We start from the raw sequence: 23,509 nt of genomic DNA on the forward strand, positions 1-23,509 counted from the left end.
GTGGTCACTGTGATGTTTCCACGAGAGTATCATCCCCCAGGAAACACCTGTATTCCCAAACATCTGGGTCGCTCACTTACACTGGTGCTGCTGCCAAGGTAGAAGAGAAGGTTGTCAGGCTCTTGCGTCTTAACGGTCAGCGTCAATGTGTTATAGTTGGCAGAGGAAATCTGAGGCTGGTAGGCGCGGATGCAGTCTCTGTCCGCAGACACAGCAACCTTGATCTGACGGGGAAGAGAAAGCATCCATGACTTGGTGACACACAGGGGCAGGTTTTCAGGATGCTGGAGATGCCCATCTACTGTGTCTGTGAAGCATTTCTCCTGTACATAATTCATAACACTTTTGGCGTCATAGAGCGAGACACCGCAGGCTGTTTAGATACAGGGCAGTCATTTAAATTAGGCTTTGCTTTATTTGTTTATTTAGAGACAGTGTCTCACTGTGTAGATCAGGCTGGCCTCCAACTGAAATGTATAATCCTCCTTTTCTCAGCCTGGGGTTACAGGTGTGTATCACTATGAAGAACTAATTTTTCTTGGTTTTGGTTTTGTTTGTTTAAGATTTACTTGATTTTGTTTTTTTTTTTTTTTGTACGTATGTGTGTCTATGTCTGGATATATATGCATGTGAGTGCAGTACTTCCCAGAGGCCAGAAGAGGGCTTCAAAGTTCCAGGAGCAGGAGTTACAGTCAGTCACGACCCACCTCCTGACCTGGGTTCCTATCTCCAGTCTTCCACAAGAAGAGCAAATGCTTTGAATTGCTGAGCAGTCTCTCCAGCCCTTTAGTTTTCCTACTTTTTTGTTTTTTGAGACAGGTTTTTTTTGTGTTAATAGCCCTGGTTGTAGACCAGGCTGGCCTCGAACTCACAGAGATCTGCCTGCCCTTGCTCCTTTAAGTGCTGGGATTAAAGGCATGTACCACCAAGCCTAGCTCCAGCCCTTTAGTTTTCAATAGGCTCAGTTACACAGGGAACTGTCTCATTTACATAAGAGTTAATCACTTGTTCCTGTGGACTCGTACCACCTGACCCACAAGTAGTTGTTGTGAAATATTATTTTAACTAGGCAAAAATGTGTTACCTTTGTTTATGCAGTGGACTATTATGGTAACTGTGTAAAGGTGTGCTCTTTTGTTTATAATTCATTTGTTTAATGATGAAAGGATGCGTTGAATTATGTAAAGGCATGCTGCATGTGTTCCACCTTGCCTGTCCTAAGGCACCTGATTGTCTAATAAAGAGCTGGACGGCCAATAGCTAGGCAGAGGAGGGATGGGCAAGGCTGGCAGGCAGGAGAATAAAGAGGAGGAGTAATCAAGGCTTGGGAGAAGGAGGAAGAAGGAGAGAACAAGGGACACACCCAGGCAAGAAGCAGTGAAAGTAAGTTATGCAGAAGTAAGAAAGGTAGTAAGCCCTGAAGCAAAAGGTAGATGAAGAGAAACAGGCATATTTAAGTTAAAAGAGCTAGCCAGAAGTGTGTCTAAGCTAGGCGAAACATTCGAAACTACTAAGTCTCTGTGTCATGATGGGAGCAGTTTTGGTGGTCCAAAAGAAAAAACCTGGTACAAGTATTTGATCTATCTATCTTTCTTTCTTTCTTTCTTTCTTCCTTCCTTCCTTCCTTCCTTCCTCCCTCCCTCCCTCCCTCCCTTTCTTCCTTTTTTGAGACAGGGTTTCTCTGTGTATCTCTGGCTGTTCTGGAACTCGCTTTGTAGACCAGGCTAGCCTCAAAATAATAGCAATCCACCTGCCTCTGCCTCCTGAATGCTGGGATTAAAGGCATGCGCCACCATTGCCTGGTTGTGATGATCATTTCTTAAATAAATGCAGGGGTAATGTATTATTATATCACGCAATAAAAGCTATAAAGTGTTATTAACTACATATTGCTCTCTTCATAATTATCTGTGAATAGATTTTCTATTAATCTCAACTCTTCCAAGTCTGTATTAACCATGAGATCTAGAACTATAAGTTTGGTTTATGTTGACTTAGGCTCTCCATGACACAGAGGGAGGTCAGAGCCCGTGTGAGCCTGCATCCCTTTCTAGAAAGTCAGACTCTAGCAGAGACCAGAGTGCCTTTGTCTAGAAAGCTGAGAAAGACCAAGCTGGGATCAGGGGTCACACTCTTCCTCTCTAGGGACCCACATTGTGGCAACAGCACTCTCTCTCAGGGGTCCTACTATGTGCTTGAGAATGAGTGAGTTGACCCCCGGGTAGTTACTGAACGATTCCCCTACTTTGACCTCTCTGGCGTATCAGGCATTTTGTGAAGTAGACTTGTACAGCATCTGTATGCATTCAAACTGTTTTCTCAGAGACCTGGAGGGCGAGGCCCACGCTGCTCAATCTGGAGAATACCCCCACCATTAAAAATTAATTGGTGAATGGAAGGAACAACATCAGATGGAACCACTCAATGGCCACTCAATTCTATACATAATTCATAACACTGCATAACTTACTTTCATAGCAGGAAGGTTAAGCTATGATCAGGCATTAACCATAAATTCCCATAAAGTCAGGACAGCTTTTTCTTAAGAATCTTTGAAATACACTAAACATGAGCGGGATTCTAAGAAAAATGGTTTAACTATCCCAAGAGGAGGCTAAGTGGACATGGGGTTATCGAGAACTGGAAAGTTGGGGCAGCTGAGCCCATGATTTGTGAGCAGGAGGAGCCCAGGACCTGTGAGCAGGAGCCCACGATTTGTGAGCAGGAGCCAGGCTCTGGGAGTCGTGCTATCACAAGCCACAAGCCCAGCTCACCGAAGCTGCCTGTTTGCGGGCCCGGCTGATCAGAAGCTTGATCTCCGAGAGGTTTCGGCTCAGGTTTTCTTCCAGTGATTTCATAGGCTTCAGTCGATCGAATAAGAGATTGGCTTGCATTTCCATGTCTTTCATTTTCCTTCCAGCCAACAGAGCTGATGAAGACAAGGAGGAAAGGGGTGGCAGGAGAGTTAGGCAGGAGGGAGAGCAGGGAAGGGCAGTGCTCATTATTAAGACACCGGGTAAGACAGGACAGAGTGATCAAACCCCGGAATACATGAAGAATTTACACATTGGCAATGTGCATTTCCCGGGGCCCCTCTCCTTCACAAGTGGGGATCTACATGGTAGGACATTTGCATTCTGCATCCTTGTGCTGTTCCCCACCCCTCCCCGGCTCTCTCCCAATCAGCAGGCTGCCGGCTTTCAAAAGAGGGAGGAGGCCCACCGACGTACTGGTCATTGAGGAGCTACGCAGAAGGTCATTTGTCTCCTGCACTGTGGCATTCACTCTGGACAGCTCCCCTGATGTGTTGACAACCCCCAGACTTAAACCCAGGACTTCCTCTAGTGTCCTCGCCGCACTCTGGTTGGCAGCTGCAGCTAGCTCTCTGGCTTTCCTCCCCTTCTCTCTCAGACCTAAAATAAAGACACGGACAGTCACGCGCCCTGCTGGGACAAGGGTAAAACTACAAGTGTCGTTTTACACAGAAACACATTCCAACCGTCGTTTTTTCCTGTTGACTACAAAACAAGGCTTCTTGCTTTGTTAATGTCAGTTAAGGCTGCATGTTTCCTATGGTCCATCTATCACCTCATTAAAGAACCAATGAAATAACTTGGATACTTAATTCCCTCGAATATGAGTTTAATGGCACAGTGTGACTACAAAAGCAGTGGCTAGTGGCCATGGTTTTAGTCTAGTTCTGGGGTGATAAACCGAAAGGACTTTAATTACTTTGTGTATTTATTTAGTGTGTGCACACGTATGTGTGAATGTTCATGCACTATGGTGCACATACGGAAGCCAAAGGACAACGTGTGGGAGGGGGGTTTTCCTTTCCAATGTGTGGGTCCAGAGATGAAAGTCAGGTCTCTAGGCTTGGCAGCAGGGGCATTACACCCTGAGTCATCTCTCCAGCCTCAAGCTTCTCTATTTAGTCCCTTTCTGTAACCCTCATCGTCACCTCCACGTCACTTCATGTCTGGATAAAGCTCTGGAACTGAAGCCTGGAATCAAGAGGGAGTTGGCCATGGCTGGACAAAGTGGTGTTAAGACACAGCCTGGACTGGCTGCGACAAGGAACAGCAGCACAGGGAGGACATGGATGCTAAAGGAAAAGGAACTCTGTTATTCAAGAACCCCTGGGTGAGGACGTCTTCATGGAGCTGTTATTCACTTGAGAATGCCTCAGCACACAGAGCAAAACAACCATCCCGGAAGAAGCCATATAAAAGTATACGGCAACCAAGCCAGGCATGGTGGCGCATGCCTGTAATTCCAGTACCCAGAAGCAGGCACAACACGATCATGAGGTTGATGCCAGACTGGGTTACATGGTAAGACCCCAGAAAATAAGCGAGAAAATCCCTAGGCAGTTCTGCCCTTCTCTCTGAACTTCTCTGTAATTTGGAGCAGGCCCAAATAAAAATGTGTTTTACTAAAATAGATGAAGGATAACTTTCCTTGGGGTGGTGAAAAGAAAGGAAAAGAGAGATTCCCAGGTGAGGAAGCACCAGGTGAGTCTTTGAAGCAAACAAGGGGACAGGGCCATGTACAGAATGCAGAGAACGCCACTCATTGGGTTATGACTCAAACTTAAAGTGCTGGAGAACCATGTGCTTCCAAACCATCAGCGTTCAAGGATGAACAAACAGGCTGACTTTACCATGTTTCCTCGCCTAAGGGAGGAAGATCACAAAATAAAAATTCCTACACTTGTCACATTCACAGTGAGCATGGTACCCCATGCAAGGAGAGGCAATAACCTTCTCTTCTTCTTGACCTCTTTGGAAGGTCCCCCTGTCCTTGACGTGCTGAGTTAAACCCATTTTCAAAGTCAGTAACTAACATGGTTACAAAAGGCCGTAAATCTCTTCAGGGTGTAATCATAACCCTCGAAGGAGTGCGAACTGAGGCACCTGGTTTAAAGCGGTTCGTGGTTTTCACCTCTAAGTCACACTCCTTCGCAAGCTGGAACTTAACCAATCTTGGTCTCACTTCCGACTGTAGTTCCTAAGGAGAGTTTAGGCAGGTCTTCCTCATGCTTACGTGTAACGCTTTTACAACGAGAAGGTAATTACACCATGGAACTCGTTTCTGCTTACCTCCAGGAATTTCTCTAAGTATGGAGAGGGAGTTGTTGGTCTGCCTCGTGATGTTATCCACACTCTCTTGAAACTGACTCGTGAGATTTTTCAACTCATCTAGCTTCAGTAAAATACCTGTATGAAGGGGGAAAGAAAGGTCCACGTTAGGTTAGTTCGCTAGCACGCTGCCTAGGCAACAGCTTGATCCTTCCTCATCCATTTACAGCAATGCTGAGAGTTTTCCCAACAATTCTTAGCAATAGTCATTGCAGATACTGGGTTTGGTTGGTTTGGTCCTTTCGTCAATGTTGCTAATGCCTTTTGTACTATTACTTGTCCTTGAATTTTTGTGCCTAAGCTCCTGAAAGCACAAAGGCGAAGAAATGTTTAAACTGTCAGATTTCATGATTTTCTCCCCATGCTGGAACCCGCAACCTTTCTCATCAAGGCTGTCAAACCCTGATGGTGGTCCCCAACCTGTCACTCTGACCAATCAGCTCTTTTCTATTCCCTTCACCTACTGAGTCTGGACTCATTTCAACTTCCTTCAGTTTTAATTTACACTGTTGGATTAAAACTTTTACAGTCTCTGTTCACAATGTGAAACCAAAGCTAGTATTCCGAACACATGATGAAAGCATGGAATTATAATTGCCAAGAATCCAGAGTTCAGTGTACCTTCCCTGTGCAAACTGAAGCCAAAGCCCATCGGTCTTTATGATTGAATTGGTGAACAAGAACTGTGAAGATGTGACATTCAGAGGACAGGGGAGTTTCTAAATTGTCTCCTTACAGAGAAACAAACAAAAATGCCCAGGCCCAAACCCTTAGTTCAGTCAGCTACAGTTGGGCCTAGCTCTTGATTCCGAGAGTTCATGGAGCTACGGGAGGGTCTAATGCTACCTCTACAAACTACCTGCATCAATGTTGAGAAGCAGATTATACAGCCACCAAAATCCCATGCCTGCATATTTTCTCACATAGAACAGATTCTTGGCATTTTATGTTATGTTCTTTCATGTCCCAAGTGATCGCTTGCTGAAATTCTTGAACCGTATAGGTATTTATGGAAAAGGGCTTATCATTTATGATTTAACCCAGTAACATTTCAATGAGGGCCTATCATGTTTGAGTCAGATGAAAACTATAAAGATGGTACTGGATAGAGCCCCTTTCCTCAAGGATCTGGGAGGCTTGAGAACAAAAGAGAAGCACCCCCACATCCACCAGGAAGAACAGCGGCAGTGCCAACTTGGGCAACCCCTGGAATTTGGTCATAAGGAAGGCTTAAGTACAGAGACGCGTGCACGTTCAAGTAAACGACACTAGAATAAGATTGAGAACCACACGAAGTTGAGATGAGACGAAATTATTACATTAAGGAGAGAGACACGAGGAGCTTCAAATTGCTCTAGGAAGAGACCAATCTCTGAGGATGCTCATCACCACGTGACCACCCATCCCGCTCGTCCAAATGCAAACTGACCTTGCTGCTTCCTCCTGGCACTGACGCTTTCCTTTAGAAACCTGGAAGTGCGCTGCAGAACTGTGTTCCCCTGAGAAACCAGGGGTTCCGAGATCTGAAAAACAGAACAATTCACACATAGTAACCCCCCCCCCCCCCCCGAGAGAGCAGCCCTATTGGAAGATCAACGGCCAGCTTCCAGAACAAAAGTCCACCTCAGAGCCAGAGGGAAAATTCAGTGTTTGAGAGGAAGAACACAGGGACATGGTTACGTATATAAAGAAGGAACTTGGCCATTATAAAACTGTTAGTGGGTAATGGACGGCATCAACGTCTTTACCAGAAGAAACCGAGGTTTCCCTTTGTCTTTAATTGCAGTCATTAGTCTTCACAAAGAAGCAAAAATGACTTAAAAACATAGGTGAGATGGTCCAATGTATTTCTAACTATCCAGAAGGCTGGGGCAGGGGGCTCACTTGAATTCAGGATTGAAGGCCAGGCTCTACTGCATAGTGAGACCCTGTTTTCTCAAAATGTTTTAAGAATTAAAGGGCATATAATATGCCGGGAAAAAAAGCAAAAAATACAAACAGTCTCCACAAGAAAAGACTGTAGGTAAATATAGTTGAGCCACTGAGTGTATGCTCAAAAAATTCTAGAGTAGTGGTACTCAACCTTCTTAATGCCACAACCCTTTAATACAGTTCCTCGTGTTGTGCTGATTTCCGTTGCAACCTCATACTGTAATTTTGGTGCTGTTGTGAATTGTCATGTAAATATCTGCATTTTTCCGATGGTTTTGGGTGGCCCCCATGGAAAGGATGTTCAACCCCCCCCCCCAGGGGTAGTGACCCACAGGTTGAGAACTGCTATTCTAGAAGCCATCCAAGGAATGCAGAAAAGGAAGATGCACAATGAAGCCCTTGGCTATCTCTCACCAAGGCTGTCTTATTCGCGGTCTTGTGAGCATCAGCGGCCAGTCTCTCTGCTTCTTCCATCATGATCTGAATGTTGGCGTGAACGTGGGCTGCGCTGGTGGCGTTCAAGGACACGTTTCTAACATTTTCAAGGTCACTATCAAGTAAGCATTATGTAGAGACGTTATTTAAAAAAAAACTGAATTAGTGGAGTCACTCACGAATACAGTGGGTGCCTCTACTGAACTTGAAAGCTTGCTAGTTTCTTTCTTCTTGGAAAAGAACTAGGGACCAATGGCTTCCCCTCCACACACAGAAGACATGCCTGAGAAGCTGCCTGTCATGGCGACTGCTTTTAATCAACACAAAGTCATGATGACCATTTACCTTAGCGAGCCATCATCAGTTCCCACCATCTGTCCCCCACTTTCCATGTTAAGTTCAAGGTACATGTTGGGGTGCCCCTGCATGTGTGCATTGTGTATAATCTCTCTTGAAAACCATTTAATTTTCAAAAAGCTTTCTGACCACAGGAAGGGGTGCTAAGGTGGTCCCCAAAGGCTGTACCCCAATTTGATGAGATTCGCCTGGCTTTCTGCAGTCGAGTCAGATAATATGCCAATCAGTTGAACTTCGTTCTAACAAGCAGGCGAAAGGTTTAGGAATTTGCCAACTGGCCAGGGTGGGATTTCACTAGCTCTGTGCAGACAATCCGTGACAAGGAAACACTTCATTTCCCCCCAACCTTCTCGAACTGAGCAATTCCCATCCCAGACATCAGCAATTACTGTCTGTTGCTATTTGACTGGAAAATCCAATGATTTATAAATTAAAAATAAGTTATTTAATGTTGACTATCATAATCAAGATGCTTTTACTACTCTTAGATTAAATTATAAAGATTTTAATCTAACCGTAAATGGAGCCCAAATTTCTTCTCTTTAAGGAATGATTGAAGAGGATACAGAGAAGCAGAGGCTCTATCTCCATTCTCTGTGACTGGCTGGTATGGTACTCATGGCCATTCAATTCAGCACATAAATTAGGCGATCATCTATTGGGTCGGTTTTAATTGCGTGTGTTAAGTAACCTATTCATGACACTGTTTCTCGATGCCTATTTTCCTATTCACAAATGTTCCCACTAAGATTTTTTACATTCATCCTTTATAGCAAAGTTTAATAAATTCACCAAATAATTAACACCCCAAGATTAGCTAGGCCTCCTGGCTTAGACTAGGGGGCTGAGTCAGGAGGATCACATATGCAGAGCTAGCCTGGGCTACACAGTGAGTTCTAAGCAACTAGTGAGAGCTTGTCTCAAGATAAAAGTATGAAGAGGACTGTGGACATAGCTCCGTGTTACAGTGATTGATTGGCATGCACGAGGCTGTTAGTTGGTTCAATACCCAGTATTGTAACACTCTCTCTCTCTCTCTCTCTCTCTCTCTCTCTCTCTCTCAGAAAAAACTGTAAATCCCAAGCCATAACCCATAACCCATAACCCAAAGAACTGAAGTCACCATCTCGGGGAAGGAAGAACAAGGTACCAGACACCAGTATTTGATGTGGTGCCCTAAGTTGGCACCTGAACTTGGTCTCTCAACAGTTAATTAAGCCACCCCTTGAGCTACTATCCCAAAGCTGCTTTAACTAATAGTTGCACTTATTACATAAACTTTTCCTCACCTTGTTAAAAATAAAGCAAAGCTACAGGCCAGCAAGGTTTCTAGACTTATTTATACTTATTTACACTTATTTAACTTAGGTAGGGCAGTGCTCAAGAGCCTGGTACTTTAACTCCGTTGGATCTGATGCCCTCTTTTGGTCTCTGTGGGTTGCAGCACACACGGTACCTCACACACACTTTTGGAAAAATAATTATATTACAATATTACAAGCATAGACCACCAGGAGGCAGCTAATGCCGGATGCGGTTCTTGGAGCACTGGCAAAGAGACTCTCAGCACTTCTACAGGTGGAGCATGGGCAGCCACACCCTCAATTTGAATCTTGGACTCCATGAACACAAGATGTGTAGAGAACACAGTGTCCTTGTGCATCTCGTACACAGAGCGCTTGAGCACTGTAGGTACTTAGAAAAGCCTTGCTAGCCTGTCATGCAGCACAGCGTTCTCCATCATACATGCATGCCTGCAGTAAAGCTGGCAGATGCAGGAGGGAATCTAAATTGCCACACAAGTAAAATACGACCCTCAAATTTTCCATGCACAATGCTTGGTTTGAAGGCATGAGCACTTTCCTACTGTTTCCCAGAGTCCGTGTGAAAAGGGCAAGCATAGTTGTTTATAATCCCAGCACTAGGGAGGCTGAGAGAGGCAGCGCTTACGAGCCAGCTAGCCTAGTGAGTTCCTGGTCACCAAGACACTGCTCTAAAATGTGTGTACAACATTAAGGGTGACCTCAAAGATTGTCCTATGGCATTCACATGTGTGTCTTCTAAGTAGGCATGGATCTACATATACATACACACATATGCATAGGCATACATGAGTGTGCATGCATGGGTGTGCCCACAAACACAGCATCAAAGTGATTCAATGCTGTCATCCAAAAAGCCACCCTCGCCCTGGTCGGTGGGTTGACAAGCACTTCCTGGATTATGAAAACTCTGCACCCCTACCTGTCGAAAACACCTGCAAGGCTCTGCAGCTCAGAGGCATGGCTCTCAGCTCTGTGGACCAGGTCACGAGCTCTTCGTTTGGACATCTGCATGACCAGCTCATCGACGTGGCTCCGGAGCTTACTGGTCCACAAAAGGAGCTCATCTCTGTGCCGCTCCAGCTGCTGCATGGAGAAATGAAAACGTAAATAAATGCATGATGATTTGCTAGTGCGCATGTATACACATGAATGAAGTGTGTGGCTACTCTGGAAACTGCTATGGCTGCCCAAATTGGCACTTACTGTTAGGGTGTCTTGAACAGTATCCACGTGAGCGGTGGCGAAATCTACCCATTCTCTTCCTTTGGCGAAGAGCTTTGAGGTCAAGTTTTGTTCTTCTTGAACATTCAGCTTTTTCTCCTGCATCAAAAAATCATCAATTAAGGATATACAATGAAAGCAAGCCAGCTTCTGACTTTGGCACCAAGTGTCACTGGCTGAAGCCAGGAGCCAGGCTCCCTTTGTGAGAGGCTAAAGCTGGTGCTGTTTACAAACACACTTAAGCAGTGACCGTCCTAATTGAGGAGGAAGGAGATACTGAGACTCACGCTGAACTCTTTCAGGTTGGCCTTGACGAGGAGCAGCAGGCGGTTGCTCTCCTGGGTCTTGGTCTCAGCTTCCTTCAGGAGCTCCTCTGCCGCCTGCAGCTCTTCACTGTGGTTTGAAAGGAGGCCACTGGCTGACTCCTTCAATGCCTTCAGCTTTTCCTGGGGCTTCTGGACCCTCTTCTGAATTCGTGACAATAACTCTTTAGCAGCCCTGATAAAGAGAAATGGTCCACTTAGGAAGTAAAACTTGGGTCTTGAAACCCTAATAAGAGATTTTCAAATGATCATAGCTCCTTCTAGGAATATAGAGTGACTTACTTCTTGTTTTGTTTTTTATTTTTTGTCTTTTGTTTTTTTTAGACAGGTCTTGGCTATACTCCTTAGGCTGGTCTTGAACTCAAAAAAATTCTCCTGCCTCAGCCTCCCTCATTGTTACGATTATAAGTGTAAATGACCAAGCTTAGCATGGATCCTGATCGCTTAAGACTAGAAGCAATTTTTCTTTCTTTATATGTTTTGTGTGCATATGTGTGTGTAATGAGGGAAGGGATGTATAAGTGCCATGTCAAATATGCAGAGTTCAGAGGACATTAAGGTCTGGCCCTTACCATACTTGCATGGATGCCTGCATGCCAGAAGAGGGCATCAGATCCCACTATAGATGCTTGTGAGCCACCATGTGGAAGCTGGAAATGGAACTCAGGACTTCTGGAAGAGCAGACAGTGCTTTTAACTGCTGAGCCATCTGAGTCACCATCCAAGGTCTTAAGTTCAATTCCCAGCAACCATATGGTGACTCACAACCATCTGTAATGACATCTGGTGCCCTCTTGAGGAAGAGACCTGGTCAGTCATCCTCATCAACTTAGACCATGAAACCCAACATGGACAAGTTCAACAGAATCACCATATACAGGCTGCCCATGCATGCCTCAGCATCGACAGGGCTAGACGCACTCCTTCCCACACTTCCCTGCAGGCTTCTTGTCCTTTTCCTCATCTGAGCCATAAGTGCTGAGAATCTTGGGAACTGCAGCAACACCTGGAATCCTGGGAGCTGCAGTAGTCCCTGAAGATGGGAGTGGTCTGGCACTGAGTGAATGACTGGCAGGTGCACCAAAGCTGATTACCCAGACTCGAGCACAGAGCATGAATTTTATAATAACTATAATTAGTAATATGATGACAAGTCATTCCTGCAACAACCCGTGACATTGGAAGAGGGATTATCTTGGAAACTAAAAAGTGGAGGCTAGAAAATTCATTTTGAATTCCTGTTGTTTAAAAATAAAGGCCCCAAGTCATAACTTCACTTATAGATGGAAGAGAGAAGTATAGAATCTGATTGACAGTTGCATTCTAAACAGAAAGGGAGATGCAATTATAGAACCGGCAGTCCCAGAAGATCCAGCCCGTTGGGAGGGAGAGGGGCTGGCCCTGCCTTCCCTGCTTTGTTTCAAATGCATTCTCAAAAAGTGAACTCTTCTTAAGTGGTCTAGAAGCTCTGGTGAGCACAAAGGCTCTATTGTCTCTCTGGGTATCCCCAAATCCTGCTATCACATTTGCACATGGGGTTCATATCTGTCCATTGAGTGACCAAAGGGTGGCGTGAGGAAGGGGACTCCCACAGGTGGCTTTGGATCTCTAGGACGATCAGCCCGGAATCTACATCTTACTAAGCTCCTTCATAGGCAAGGATTCTGTCCTACGTGGGGCAGCAGCAGGAGACAGAGCTGCCACTCTCGCTGGCGTAGCTGGGCACTCTGTGGTCTTGTTACCTGCTCTGGCATCTTGCTGCCTTCACAGCATTCAGTTCGGTTTTCTCGGGGCCTGTCTGGTCTCTCTGAACCAACATTCGAGTGACTGTTTCATGAGATCTCATCCCAAAGCCTATCTTGGAACCAAGCCTTTCCTTTTAAGTTCCACCCAAGCAAAGCAAAAGGACAAAGATATGTTCAAGGGCAAAAGGAATGATGAACCTAATGTGTGTGTTGCTGGGGAAAAGCGCACAGTGCTTACATTAGCATCGTTGTGGAACTGATCTGGAACTGAGCGCTAGGGAGCCTCCATGTGCAGATTCTGGGACTAAATGATCTGGTCCTACTGTCTACTCTGGTAATCTACTGTCCTGAAACCCAGACAGGCAGGGCAGAGTCTGCATAGACACATACTGTAAACGCAGCTTTCAGGAGGTTGAGACGAGACAATTTTAAGTTCTAGGCCAGCAGGGATACAGTGGGACCCTGCTTCAAAGGAGAAAGAAAAAGGGGAGAGGAAGGAGGGGGAGGAAGAATAGGACAGGAAGGAGAAGAAAAAGGAGGAGGGGGGATGGGACAAGAAAAGGGAGAGTGAGGGCAAGAACTTGTAGTATAAATATCTATATGAAAACACATAGAAATATGGAAGATAACAGGAAATGCCTGTCCAAGATATCTATCACATGATAATTTACAATAACAAAGTTTACAAACACTTCCATACTATACTAGAAAGAATAGAGCATGAGCGAGTCTCATGTAACTGGTTAAAATGATCCTCAAACTACCGAATGGAAGGACAATACTAGCTAACAACCATGTGGAAAAAAACTAGAAAAGGGTCAGGAAGGAAACTGCAAGCTCCCAAGTCTACAAACAACCATTCTCTGGGGCTGCACACTGTATGGTTCTATGAGGGTTTCAGGACCGAGCTCTGTGATGCTGACAGTGTCTGTCTGTCCCAGAGTTGATCGTCTAGGTGTCTCCATTATTCTTCTTGACAGATCACCCTGTGTGTGATCTACATAACACTTCACTACGCTCTCTGGTTTGCAGTGGGTGAAATTAACCTACAAGTCACAGGAAAACAGAGCCTATTGCACAGTACGCAGAGATGGACTATACTGGTTTCCCTGGTCTGTTTTCTGTATATGGAGGGGAAGGTACCCATCCCTTCATTTCCTGGACAGCTGGGCCTCTCTCCTCAATTAACAATATTAATTCTCAAAGATCATTCTCCCCACAATTTCCCCTCTCCAGCAACCAAATGCCTGGTTCTCGCTGATGGTAGTCTGAACAGTGCTCAGGACTTACTTGAGTTCAAGGGTAGCATTTTGGTGCAACTCTGTGAAATTCTTTTTCCTTATAAGTTCCAGCAGAGAAGAAATGTTCTGGTGCATGCTCTGAAGAGTAGAAATGGGTGGCTGGACGTCCCCACATGCCGTCTCATTCAACGCTGCCACCTTTTCCATGATGTCTACAGAGAAGATATGTCACTAAGTAAGTCTCTTCAATGTAGACAAGTAGAGATCCCGGGCATTTCAGGGTCCCCGTGCTATGGGATGGTTTAGTCCCTTGGTATTAGGAAGCCCAGCCCAACACTGTTCATGTGCTTCATAAGGCGATCGTGACTCTACTAACAAAGCACAAAGTCCCCAAAGGAGAGCCTGTCCACACTACCTTTGATGTTGGCATGCAGCTGCTCAATGAACGTGGCCAGGGCTCGAGTCCCATTGATAGTTCTTGTTGTTGCTCTATTCACCTGCTGACTGCTTGCTAAGACTCTAGTGAGCTGAGAGGGCAGGAAGGACTAGGTTAGTGAGGTTTAATATTATATGAGCTTCTCAACACAAACTGTTGCCTCTTTAAAGGGACAAAATATATACAGATCATAAAGATTGCATGATCATGCTGTTGTTCCCTTGCAACACTACAACTCCCAACATCCCTCTGGACTCCAGTGCACGGCAAGCGCGGGACACATTTCCCAGAAGCCTTTGCATCCTCTGTTAAAAGCAAGGACAAGCCACAAGTTCGGCCCTTCTTATCCCTTCCCCTTGTCCCTTCCTTTCACTTTTCCTAGTGTGTTTTCCCCTCCCATTAAAAAGTGTACCACGTGGTACCGCCGCGTGTCTGTGTCTTTTCTAGCGTAACCCTCGTCTAACCCGCAGAAATTAAGAACAACCCGCAGAAATTAAGAACAACACATGCAAACCAAGGTAAATATTTCTAGGCTCAGATTTGACTGACTTGATACTGAAATCACCTAAGACATGCTCGCTGTGAGATAGGATGGTTTATTTTTACAAGCAGTCTAGATGACTAGCAAAGCTTGTGTCCAGTTGTGGAAGCCTTCTTAAGACATTAGTACCCAAGTACAGTCACATATCACCCAGTGACAAGAGAAAGGACTCCTTAGGAGATATACTGTTGTCATCCATATACACTGTGTGCTTCCTTACACAAAAAGGCATTGTGTACTTACACCTAAGCCAAATGGTACTTCTATGTGTGCAAGTATAACACACACACATTTAAGGTGTATGTAGCCCATTGCTCCTTGGGCCATGAAGAATACAATCATGTATGATTACAGCAAGCTGCAGAGAATATGATAAAATCCAGGAACTCAATGAATAAGGGATGTATGAGCCTGGTGGCAGAGCAGGGATACACTGCCGCCAGGGGAAATACCATCCTGTAAACACCTCGGTTGGCAGCAGCACCATCTGTCACTGTCACTGCAGCAGTATATACTTCATACAAGTGTGCCGGACTTGTACACAGCTGGCGGTGTGGTAGGCTGCTCACACCAGCACTAGTGCAGACACATGATGTTGGCACAGTTAAGAGTTGACTGAACAACATGTACTTTTCTGAGATGGGAGACCAGAATGTCAGTGTACAGTGCAGGATCTCACACTGACTACCGGGAGTGGAACCTCACTGCCTGGAGACCAAAATGTCAGTGTGCAGTGCAGGATTTCACACTGACTATGGGAAGTGGAACCTCACTGCCTGGGAGGTTTTAGTTCCTATGAAACAAGAACAAGTTGTCAGGAAGACTGCCTAAGGCCTGAATCTCGCAGCCAGTAGAGCTGTCCACCTCCAGCCTGATCAGTAACATGGGGGTCACACCAGCACCTCCTTAGGAGTGGGAGTGAAGCCGTGACCACAAAACTCTCAGCTCTGACACTGACACAACCGTCCTCAGCTGTCATTTCTTTTCAGTAATTTCATAAATCAAAAGGAGATTGTGATTGTAATATCAAAGACTATAAAATAACAGGATTGGGCCTGCAGGTATTTTCTCCTTAACACCAAATAGAAGCTTCTTTCATGATGAGAAAAAAAAATTATTTTAATCAGATTATTTTCTAGACAATATCTGCTTGCTGAGGGACCCAAAGTCCTTACTCAAACATGCAAGTTATTCTAATATCATCTTTGGTTTCAAATTTCCTGGCATCAAGATAGTACTTTCTTCTGCATGCATGGCTGTGTATGTCTGAACATATCGAGACATCTATAATAAAATATATTTGATAACAGGCCCCTCTCACCCGCTACAAATCAGAAGATGTTTTGATGGTTCACACCCTTCCATGAGGTAAACAAAATAAATAATTCCCTGCTGACATGAAGACCAAGCTAATTTTATCTAGGACCTAAAACCATCAGATTCAACAGGCATGAAACCTGCAAGTCAAGGACCACTAAGTACCAAAGCCACTCCACCTCACAAACCCCACGATGACTGGATTTAGGACAAGGAGGAAACCTCAACAATCTTTTAGTTCCCCTTAGGTTAAGGAGAGAAGGCAAACAGCTAAGTGAACCATGCGTTTCTTCCTTACCATGCATGGCAACTGTGATCTGCTTAGGAACCTTTTTCACTACAGAGGATCGTGGGGTTAGAACCATTTGATGATCAACATCTGGGGCCTCCTGGAACCCACCAGATGGAGCCCAAAGGCTCCTAAGAGCTGCCCTGTGATGTGGGAGTTCCCTCTCTGTGCTGTGATTACCATCAATAAATAAAGAAACTACTTTGGACCTATAACAAGGAAGGACTTAGGTAGGCAGGGAAAGCTAGGCTGAATGCTGGGAGGAAGAATGACAGGGTCAGAGAGAAGCCATGGAGCCACAGGAGACAGACGTGCTGAAACTTTGCTGGTAGCCCATGACCTCTTGGTGATGCACAGATTAAGAGAAATGGGTTACATCTTAAGATGTAAGAGTTAGACAATAAGAAGTTAGAGATAATGAGCCAAACAGTGATTTAACTAATACAGTTTCTGTGTGATTATTTTGGGTCTAAGCTAGCAGACTGGCCAGGAAGAACAAGCGGCCTCCTTCCAACAGCCCTGGGAGGGTGGAGAAGACCTGAATGCTCCCAGGGGCTGCCCTGAGAGGCTGGTGGGAAGTGAAAGGCTTCTGTGGGCTGCCGTGCAAGGCTGATGGGAACCCAAAGGCTTCCAAGGGCTGCCCTGGGAGGCTCGAGGGGAGGTGGGTTTTTGTTTTTGTTTTTTGTTTTTCAAAGAACTTACCTCCTTTTGCAGGTTTTTTGTTTGTTCTGCAACACCTTCAAGCTGGATTTCTGCCCGAATCTTCTTAGCATTTTCTTTTAATAAATACCTCTAAGGGGGGAAAAAAAGAAGCAATATCACATTGTTTACCGTATCACATTAAAATATTCCATTCTTCAGAGAATTGTGGGCTAATTGCTTGTTGGTTTACGGAAAGACATTGTGATTGCTTTTAATAGTTACTTAAAAGGAAAAGGGCTCACTCATTCATCACCAGCTGTCAATTATAGCAATGTTATTCCTTGCTATCACTTTCTGGGTTGCTCTCAGACAGACATAAATTTAAACTCTGGTCTAGTAAGCAGACTCTGAACAGATGGCATCATAGACCAAATACTGCTTGGTTTCAGTGTCAACGTTATAAATATTAGCTATAATTGTCGATACATGAAAAAGTACTTCCTAAGAAAATTAAAATGTATTCAATAAGGAAAAGATTATTTGTAATTAAGTGCTTAATCCATCCCAACATCCTAACCTCTTGTTTAGCTATGCAAACCTTTCACAGCGCTATGAAATAGCTACATTACTATTTAGGAAGAGTGTATATACCTTGTCTAATTTCACTCTGTTGGTAAAAAATAGAAACAATTCAGTTCACATCCCTGCCCTCCGGAGAGTATTGGGTACGAACACAAAGCATTGCTAAGGGGATAGATGAATGGACTACATTAGAGTAAACCACTCAAGGTTAGTTCCAGTCTGAACGAACTATGCACTTCACCTGATAAATTCAAAGTACAGTACTATCCCTGGGACCTAACTGGCAGGGCACAGCATGTGTTGACTGTGTAGATGATGGCTGGAGCAGATATTAGAATATCTTTTTCTTTCCTTTCTTTTTGTAGAATTTTCTTAATAAATGCAGAATCACCCATCTTTTAAAAGCACATTTTGCTATTTGATAAAAAGTAATATAAAAATATTTCCTGGAGTCCATAAGCTCCTCTCAGCACCAGTGTGTGTGTGTGTGTGTGTGTGTGTGTGTGTGTGTACGTGTATTTGAATGTGTGTGTGAGAGAGAGTGTGGGTGGGTGTGATTATAAGTGTGTGTGAGTGTGAGTATGTCTGAATGTGAGTGTATGTGAGTGTGAGTGAGTGTGAGCGTGTAAGAATGGGAATGGGAATGTATGTGGGTGTGTGAGTATCAGTGTGTCTGAAAGTGAGTGTATGTGAGTGAGTGTGTGTGTATGAATGTGTGTGAATGTATGAGCGAGTGTAAGTGTGTTGGGGGGTGAGCATGCACAAGAAGAGCCTCTTTCTGTAAAATACTATTTAGTAATGACCATCCATTGTCCTACTGCATGTCATGGTGGATAGATTATTTTAAATTGTAATGTGAAGGTAAAAAGTATAATTTAGCAATATTTTCCAATTAAATTAACATTCCAGAGAAGGGTACTGTCTATGATTTGATTTCTTAACTTTACTCTCCTTTTGGTCAGATCTTTTGATAAAACACAAACAAAAGATTGACCCTTTGAGACTTAAACCATCTTCAGAGGAAGACTATTTTTATATCCTATATCCTTGAACTCCAGTTAAAATAGCAACACGTAACAGAAAATACTCATGTTTGGCATAAACCAGCACTAACAAGGGACAGATTTATTATTCCTAGTATTTGTATCTGAATAGCTTTTTCAAATACCCAAAGGTCTGTCGAAGAGAAGGAGGGCTGCTGCCGACTTCTAGAGAGTGGGACAAAATCCGTGGGCAGAAAGTCCAAGGAGGTGTCCATGAAGCAGCTCCATCAGAGCTCCCCAGAGACCCCAGTGAGGTCTGGGATGAAGACACTGTCACTTGACACCCATGGGGGATCGAAAGGCAGGGCAGACAAATGACCACCCCCATACTCCTTCTCTCTCAGAGACAGGTGTTTCTATCCACCATCTTCCACACCCTTAGTACCTACCTGGAAATATTTAGTTGTGTTTTCCAGACTTGACAAGATCCCATAAGGAGCAGAAGAGACGCCAGTGAGGTTCAGAGACAGAACAGCGTTGCCAATAGCATCCAGGTCATTCAGCAAGGGGCCCACACACTCATCATCGCAGGCTTGAAGAGAAAACGGGGAGAAAATGAAAGCTAACGCAAATAGCCTTTGAACACTGAGTGACCGAGTCAGGGTGTTAGAAAGAGAACACACAGTGGGGCTCCATGCACCACACACCTCATTCTCACTCCAACCGCAGGGGAGCTGCAATTCTCCTATAGTAACGGAGACTCAACAAAAGTCACAGGGAAAGGAGGAGCCGAGCCTCAGAGTGGCCGAGGCATCATGCCTTCCCACCACTTGAACCTTTACAGTGCCACGGCTCATCTAGAATTGGGCCTGACTACAAGCTGTCTCGGTATCCCCTCCAAAGTCCACCCCCATGGTCTCAGAGTGTGCCAGTACTTCCTCCTCCAGCAGAGAGCAGGGAAGAACACACCTGAGGGAGTGCTTGCTTATAACAGTCACAGAATGAAAGTAAAAACCTTTCCCAATTCCTTGATACTCATCCCCTCTAACCCTCTCCCATCACCCACAAAGAAGACACCCAAATGACTTTCCCCTGTACTGGACAGACATGGTCAGAACTGGGGAAAACTAAAGAGACCCGAAATTTGGGCAATATAGATGACAACCTCTCTTCCACACTGATTGATCCTTAGTTTCACTAAAAAGGAAGTATTGATACAGCTAAATTATGAAATAAAAATTATTAGCTGGGTGTAGTACAAGTTTCTGTAATCCAGTCAATAAACAGGAAAGTGAAGCAGAACCGTGATGTTTGGAGTCAGCCTGGACCATCGCGCACGACCCTACACAATCCACGTTGTGTTGGCTTATCTGTGCACAATTAAAGGTTTAATTCAAGGAATTGCAATAAAGGGTAAAGAACAGTGAGATTTGTGGTATCCCACTGAGCCCTTGGGTGTCACAGCCAGGTCAGCAAGGAAGACCTAAACATAAGATACAGGAGAGTCACCTACACACACAGTCGCTCTCTGTCAAGATGTGTCTTGGCCGGCATTCTTCACAGTGGAGTCCCGTGGCTCCTGGCTTGCAAACACATTGCCCAGATGTGCGGTCACAGTCACTGTGGACAGAGCCTTGGGGGTGACAGTCACACTTCTGGCACCTGCCACCTGCTGCACGCGGGTTGCCGTGATAGCCTGTAGAGCACCTATGAAAAGGGGACAGTAGGTATAGACAGGGCAGTCTGCACCAACCAGGAACACACGCACCAGCTCTGCCCAGAGGCCGTCATCCCTTTTGCAAATGAAATGCAGAGCCCACTGTAGCACGAATGATAAAAACCCGGAGACAGATACTGGGGCTCAACCTGGAGATCAGAAAAGCAAAGCAGCCATCCTGGGGCTCGTATCTTGACCCTGGACTGAAATGGGTGATCCTGCCTCCAGGAATCCTCAGTCTGAGACTGAGCTGAGACCTGTCTCCTCCCATCTTATATTCCTCTCTAGTGCTGGGGTTAAAGGCGAGCACCACCCTCCCCCAGCCTCTATGGCTAACTGGTATGGCTGCTGGGATTAAAGGTGTGTGCTATCACTGCCTGCCTGTATGGCTGACTAGTGTGGCTGCTTTGCACTGACCTTCAGGCAAGCTTCATTTATTAAAACACAAACAATATGCCACTATAACACCCTCCTCTTAGGAGACCTTGCTATGGATTATCAATGTGGCCACCTATCTGCACAAACAAATGTGTAGGGATTCCCAGATCACTATCCTGACTACAGCCCACAGGAGATACAACGAGCGGGCGTCCCTTGCTCCTTGTGACCGTTCTCAGTGCACCTTTCACAGTATTGTCCTTCATAGCCAGGGGTGCAGGCGTCGCACCGGAAGCCACCGTCACCTTCCAAGACACAGGTGGGGCTGAAACTGAAAGAAAAATGGTTTTACAGAAAACTTCAGACATCGGCTTCAAATCTTTATCCTAAAGTATTTATTTCTCATCACGCTCTAAACACTGAGTGGTTATACCGGGTGGCGGGACAAGCGGCTAGAGCTCAACTCTGTAGAACAGAAGGAATGGAAGCCTGCAGACAACGCTATGGGACACACGGAGGTCTCCTGTATCCAGAGTCAGAAGAGGCGTTTGCTGCAGGGTGGCAGCAGGTGAGTGCTAAGTAGATCAGTCTCACAGAGCATAGGCAGCTACCCAGGAAAACTTTCTAAATCAATTTGGAGAGAGGGGTTGCCATATTTATTAGATAGCGATTGAGCTGACAAGGCGCGGGAAACAGGAAGACAATGTTGCTGGTTAGTACAGTTCCACAGACTGCGACGATGTGCAGAAAACAAGTCACAGAAAATCTACTTGGTGGAACAGGGAAACATGACTGGCAGCCGCAGGTAGGCCAGCAGCAGTAAACTGATACAGCCCAGATGGAGCGTTGGATTAGTTATCTTTTTTTTTTTTTAAATGTCCTGGTGCCACCTGGAGGCTGAAATGGGTAACTGCAGGCTACCGGACCTGACTCGAAGTGGGAAATTAGGTCTGGTTCCTTGCAGGGAAGTAAGCTGGACATCCACAGCGTGAGTTACCAGCCCTGAACCACCTCCAGCCAGGACCTAAGCCAGGACCCCTATGGATCTGGGCATGAGTCTAGGATCTCCTAGGAACTAGGCCTGAGCCAGGACCTCAGTCAGTCTGGGCATGAATCGTGGACCTCCAAAGGAGTAGGCAGGAACCAGAGATCTCTGCGGGGCCAGGCATGAGTCTGGGTCCTCAGAGGGAGTAGGCCTTAGCCAGGACCTCTGTGGGTCTGGGAAATGGTCTGGGACATCAAAGGGAATAGGCAGGAATCTGGAACCTCTGTAGGTCTGAGGTGAGTCTGGGACCTCTCAGGAAGTAAGCCTGAGCCAGGTCCTCTGTGGTTCTGGGTGCATCTGAGCCTGGGAACTCTGAGGCAGTGGACTGGAGCCAGAAACCTTTCCAGGTCCATCTCCAAGCCAGGGACTTCTGCAGAAGGGGATCCAGACCAGGATTTACACAAACAGGTCAAAGCCGGTAACCAAGGCCAAAGTAGGCCTGAGACAACAAACTCCAAGGGAGCAGAGCAAAGTACAGGAAAGCTGAGCTATTTCCAGGAACACGAGTAACCAACAGGGTAACTAGAACTGTGGAACTGGCTGTACCATGAGGAACAACCATCTGAGCTTTGGATTCACTGGCACCTAGAAGATTATTCAACAGAATCTCAGACAGCCCCAATCACATCTATTAGAGGAAGAGATGAGTAGAAAAGGTAACATCACATGCTACACCACAAAGAGCAACACAACACCAGTAAAACCTAAAGACCCTACAACTGTAAGACCTGAACAACCAAATATGGATGAGGCAGAAAAAATGACCTAAAAAATAACATTAAGAGAATGTTTGAAACTCTAAAAAAGGAAATGAGAAATTCCCTTAAAGAAATGGAAGTAAAGACAAACAAAAAAATTGGAAGATATCAGCAAATCACTTAAAGAAAACCAAGAAAAAGAAATCAAACATATGAAAGAAACTATTCAGGACTTGAAAACTGAAATAGAGACAATAAAAAACCACAAGCCAAGGAAATTATAGAAACAGAAATCATGCGAAAATGATCAGGAACCACAAACACAAGCATGGACAGGAGAATATAAGAGATGAAAGAGAGAATCTCAAGCACTGAAGATACAATAGAGGAGATAGACTCATCAAGAGTTAAACCCAACATATCCAGGAAATATGGGACACCATGAAAAGGCCAGATCTAAGAATAATAAGTATAGAAGAAGAAGTTCAACTCAAAAGCACAGAAAATATATTTAACAAGATCATAGAAGAAAACTTTTCCAATCTAAAGAAAGATATGCTTATGAAGATACAAGAAGCTTACAGAACACCAAACAGACTGGATCCAAAAAAAGTCCTCTAGTCATATAATAATCAAAACACTAAACATACAGAGTAAAGAAAGAATATTAAGAGTTGCAAAGAAAAAAGGCCAAGTAACAGATAAAGTTAGACCTATCAGAATGATACCAGACTTCTCATTGGAGACAATGAAAGCCAGCTTAGGAATGCAGGAAGTTGCTGTGTCAGGCTGCCCAGAATGGACTTACCTGAAAGGGGGGCGGTGAGGACAGGTACACGGGGTGCAGTCTCCAGGCAACCCAATCACCTTCCCATAGAAGCCGGGAGCGCACATCTCGCAGTGGTCACCAGCCGTGTGGTCGCGGCAGTTCTGAAGGTCAGCATTTCAGTGGAAGAGAGAAGCAATGGGAAACAGATATGATTCTCACCAGGGAACAGCTTTTTAACCAACTGTGTTACACATCAGCAAGCATTCTTTAATGCGTAAGGAAGATGGGGTATGTTTCTTTATATTTTCTAGAATTCTGGAGGCTTTTCCAGATCTGTGGCCTTTATTGACCATAAGATTACATAAGCCTAGAAACTGCTAATACATTCTCCC

General features: G+C 45.0%; 1 protein-coding gene and 1 long non-coding RNA gene across 2 annotated transcripts in view; one reads left to right on the plus strand and one right to left on the minus strand.

Moving 5' to 3' along the window:
• The window catches only part of LOC121442781 (laminin subunit alpha-1-like), a 120,216-nt gene that overhangs the window by 18,852 nt on the left and 77,855 nt on the right, over positions 1-23,509 (minus strand). The window contains exons 30-45 of the mRNA XM_041644393.1: positions 23,157-23,278; positions 20,850-20,936; positions 20,024-20,217; positions 18,960-19,102; positions 17,006-17,095; positions 14,136-14,247; positions 13,770-13,932; positions 10,699-10,909; positions 10,394-10,510; positions 10,110-10,273; positions 7,488-7,623; positions 6,571-6,664; positions 5,103-5,219; positions 3,231-3,413; positions 2,775-2,929; positions 81-224 (exon numbers count right to left, since the gene is read on the minus strand). Of these exons, the coding sequence (XP_041500327.1) occupies positions 81-224; positions 2,775-2,929; positions 3,231-3,413; positions 5,103-5,219; positions 6,571-6,664; positions 7,488-7,623; positions 10,110-10,273; positions 10,394-10,510; positions 10,699-10,909; positions 13,770-13,932; positions 14,136-14,247; positions 17,006-17,095; positions 18,960-19,102; positions 20,024-20,217; positions 20,850-20,936; positions 23,157-23,278 (2,232 nt within the window). The remainder of the gene's footprint in view (positions 1-80; positions 225-2,774; positions 2,930-3,230; positions 3,414-5,102; positions 5,220-6,570; positions 6,665-7,487; positions 7,624-10,109; positions 10,274-10,393; positions 10,511-10,698; positions 10,910-13,769; positions 13,933-14,135; positions 14,248-17,005; positions 17,096-18,959; positions 19,103-20,023; positions 20,218-20,849; positions 20,937-23,156; positions 23,279-23,509) is intronic.
• On the plus strand, positions 8,956-13,841 carry LOC121442782. Its single transcript, XR_005973593.1, has 3 exons — positions 8,956-9,011; positions 10,045-10,293; positions 13,826-13,841. It is a non-coding gene; the product is annotated as an uncharacterized LOC121442782 (long non-coding RNA).

Source organism: Microtus oregoni, unplaced genomic scaffold (assembly GCF_018167655.1).
Source record: "Microtus oregoni isolate MIOR12 unplaced genomic scaffold, Mior012 000095F_ref0000231, whole genome shotgun sequence".
NCBI classification, from domain to species: Eukaryota; Metazoa; Chordata; class Mammalia; order Rodentia; family Cricetidae; genus Microtus; species Microtus oregoni.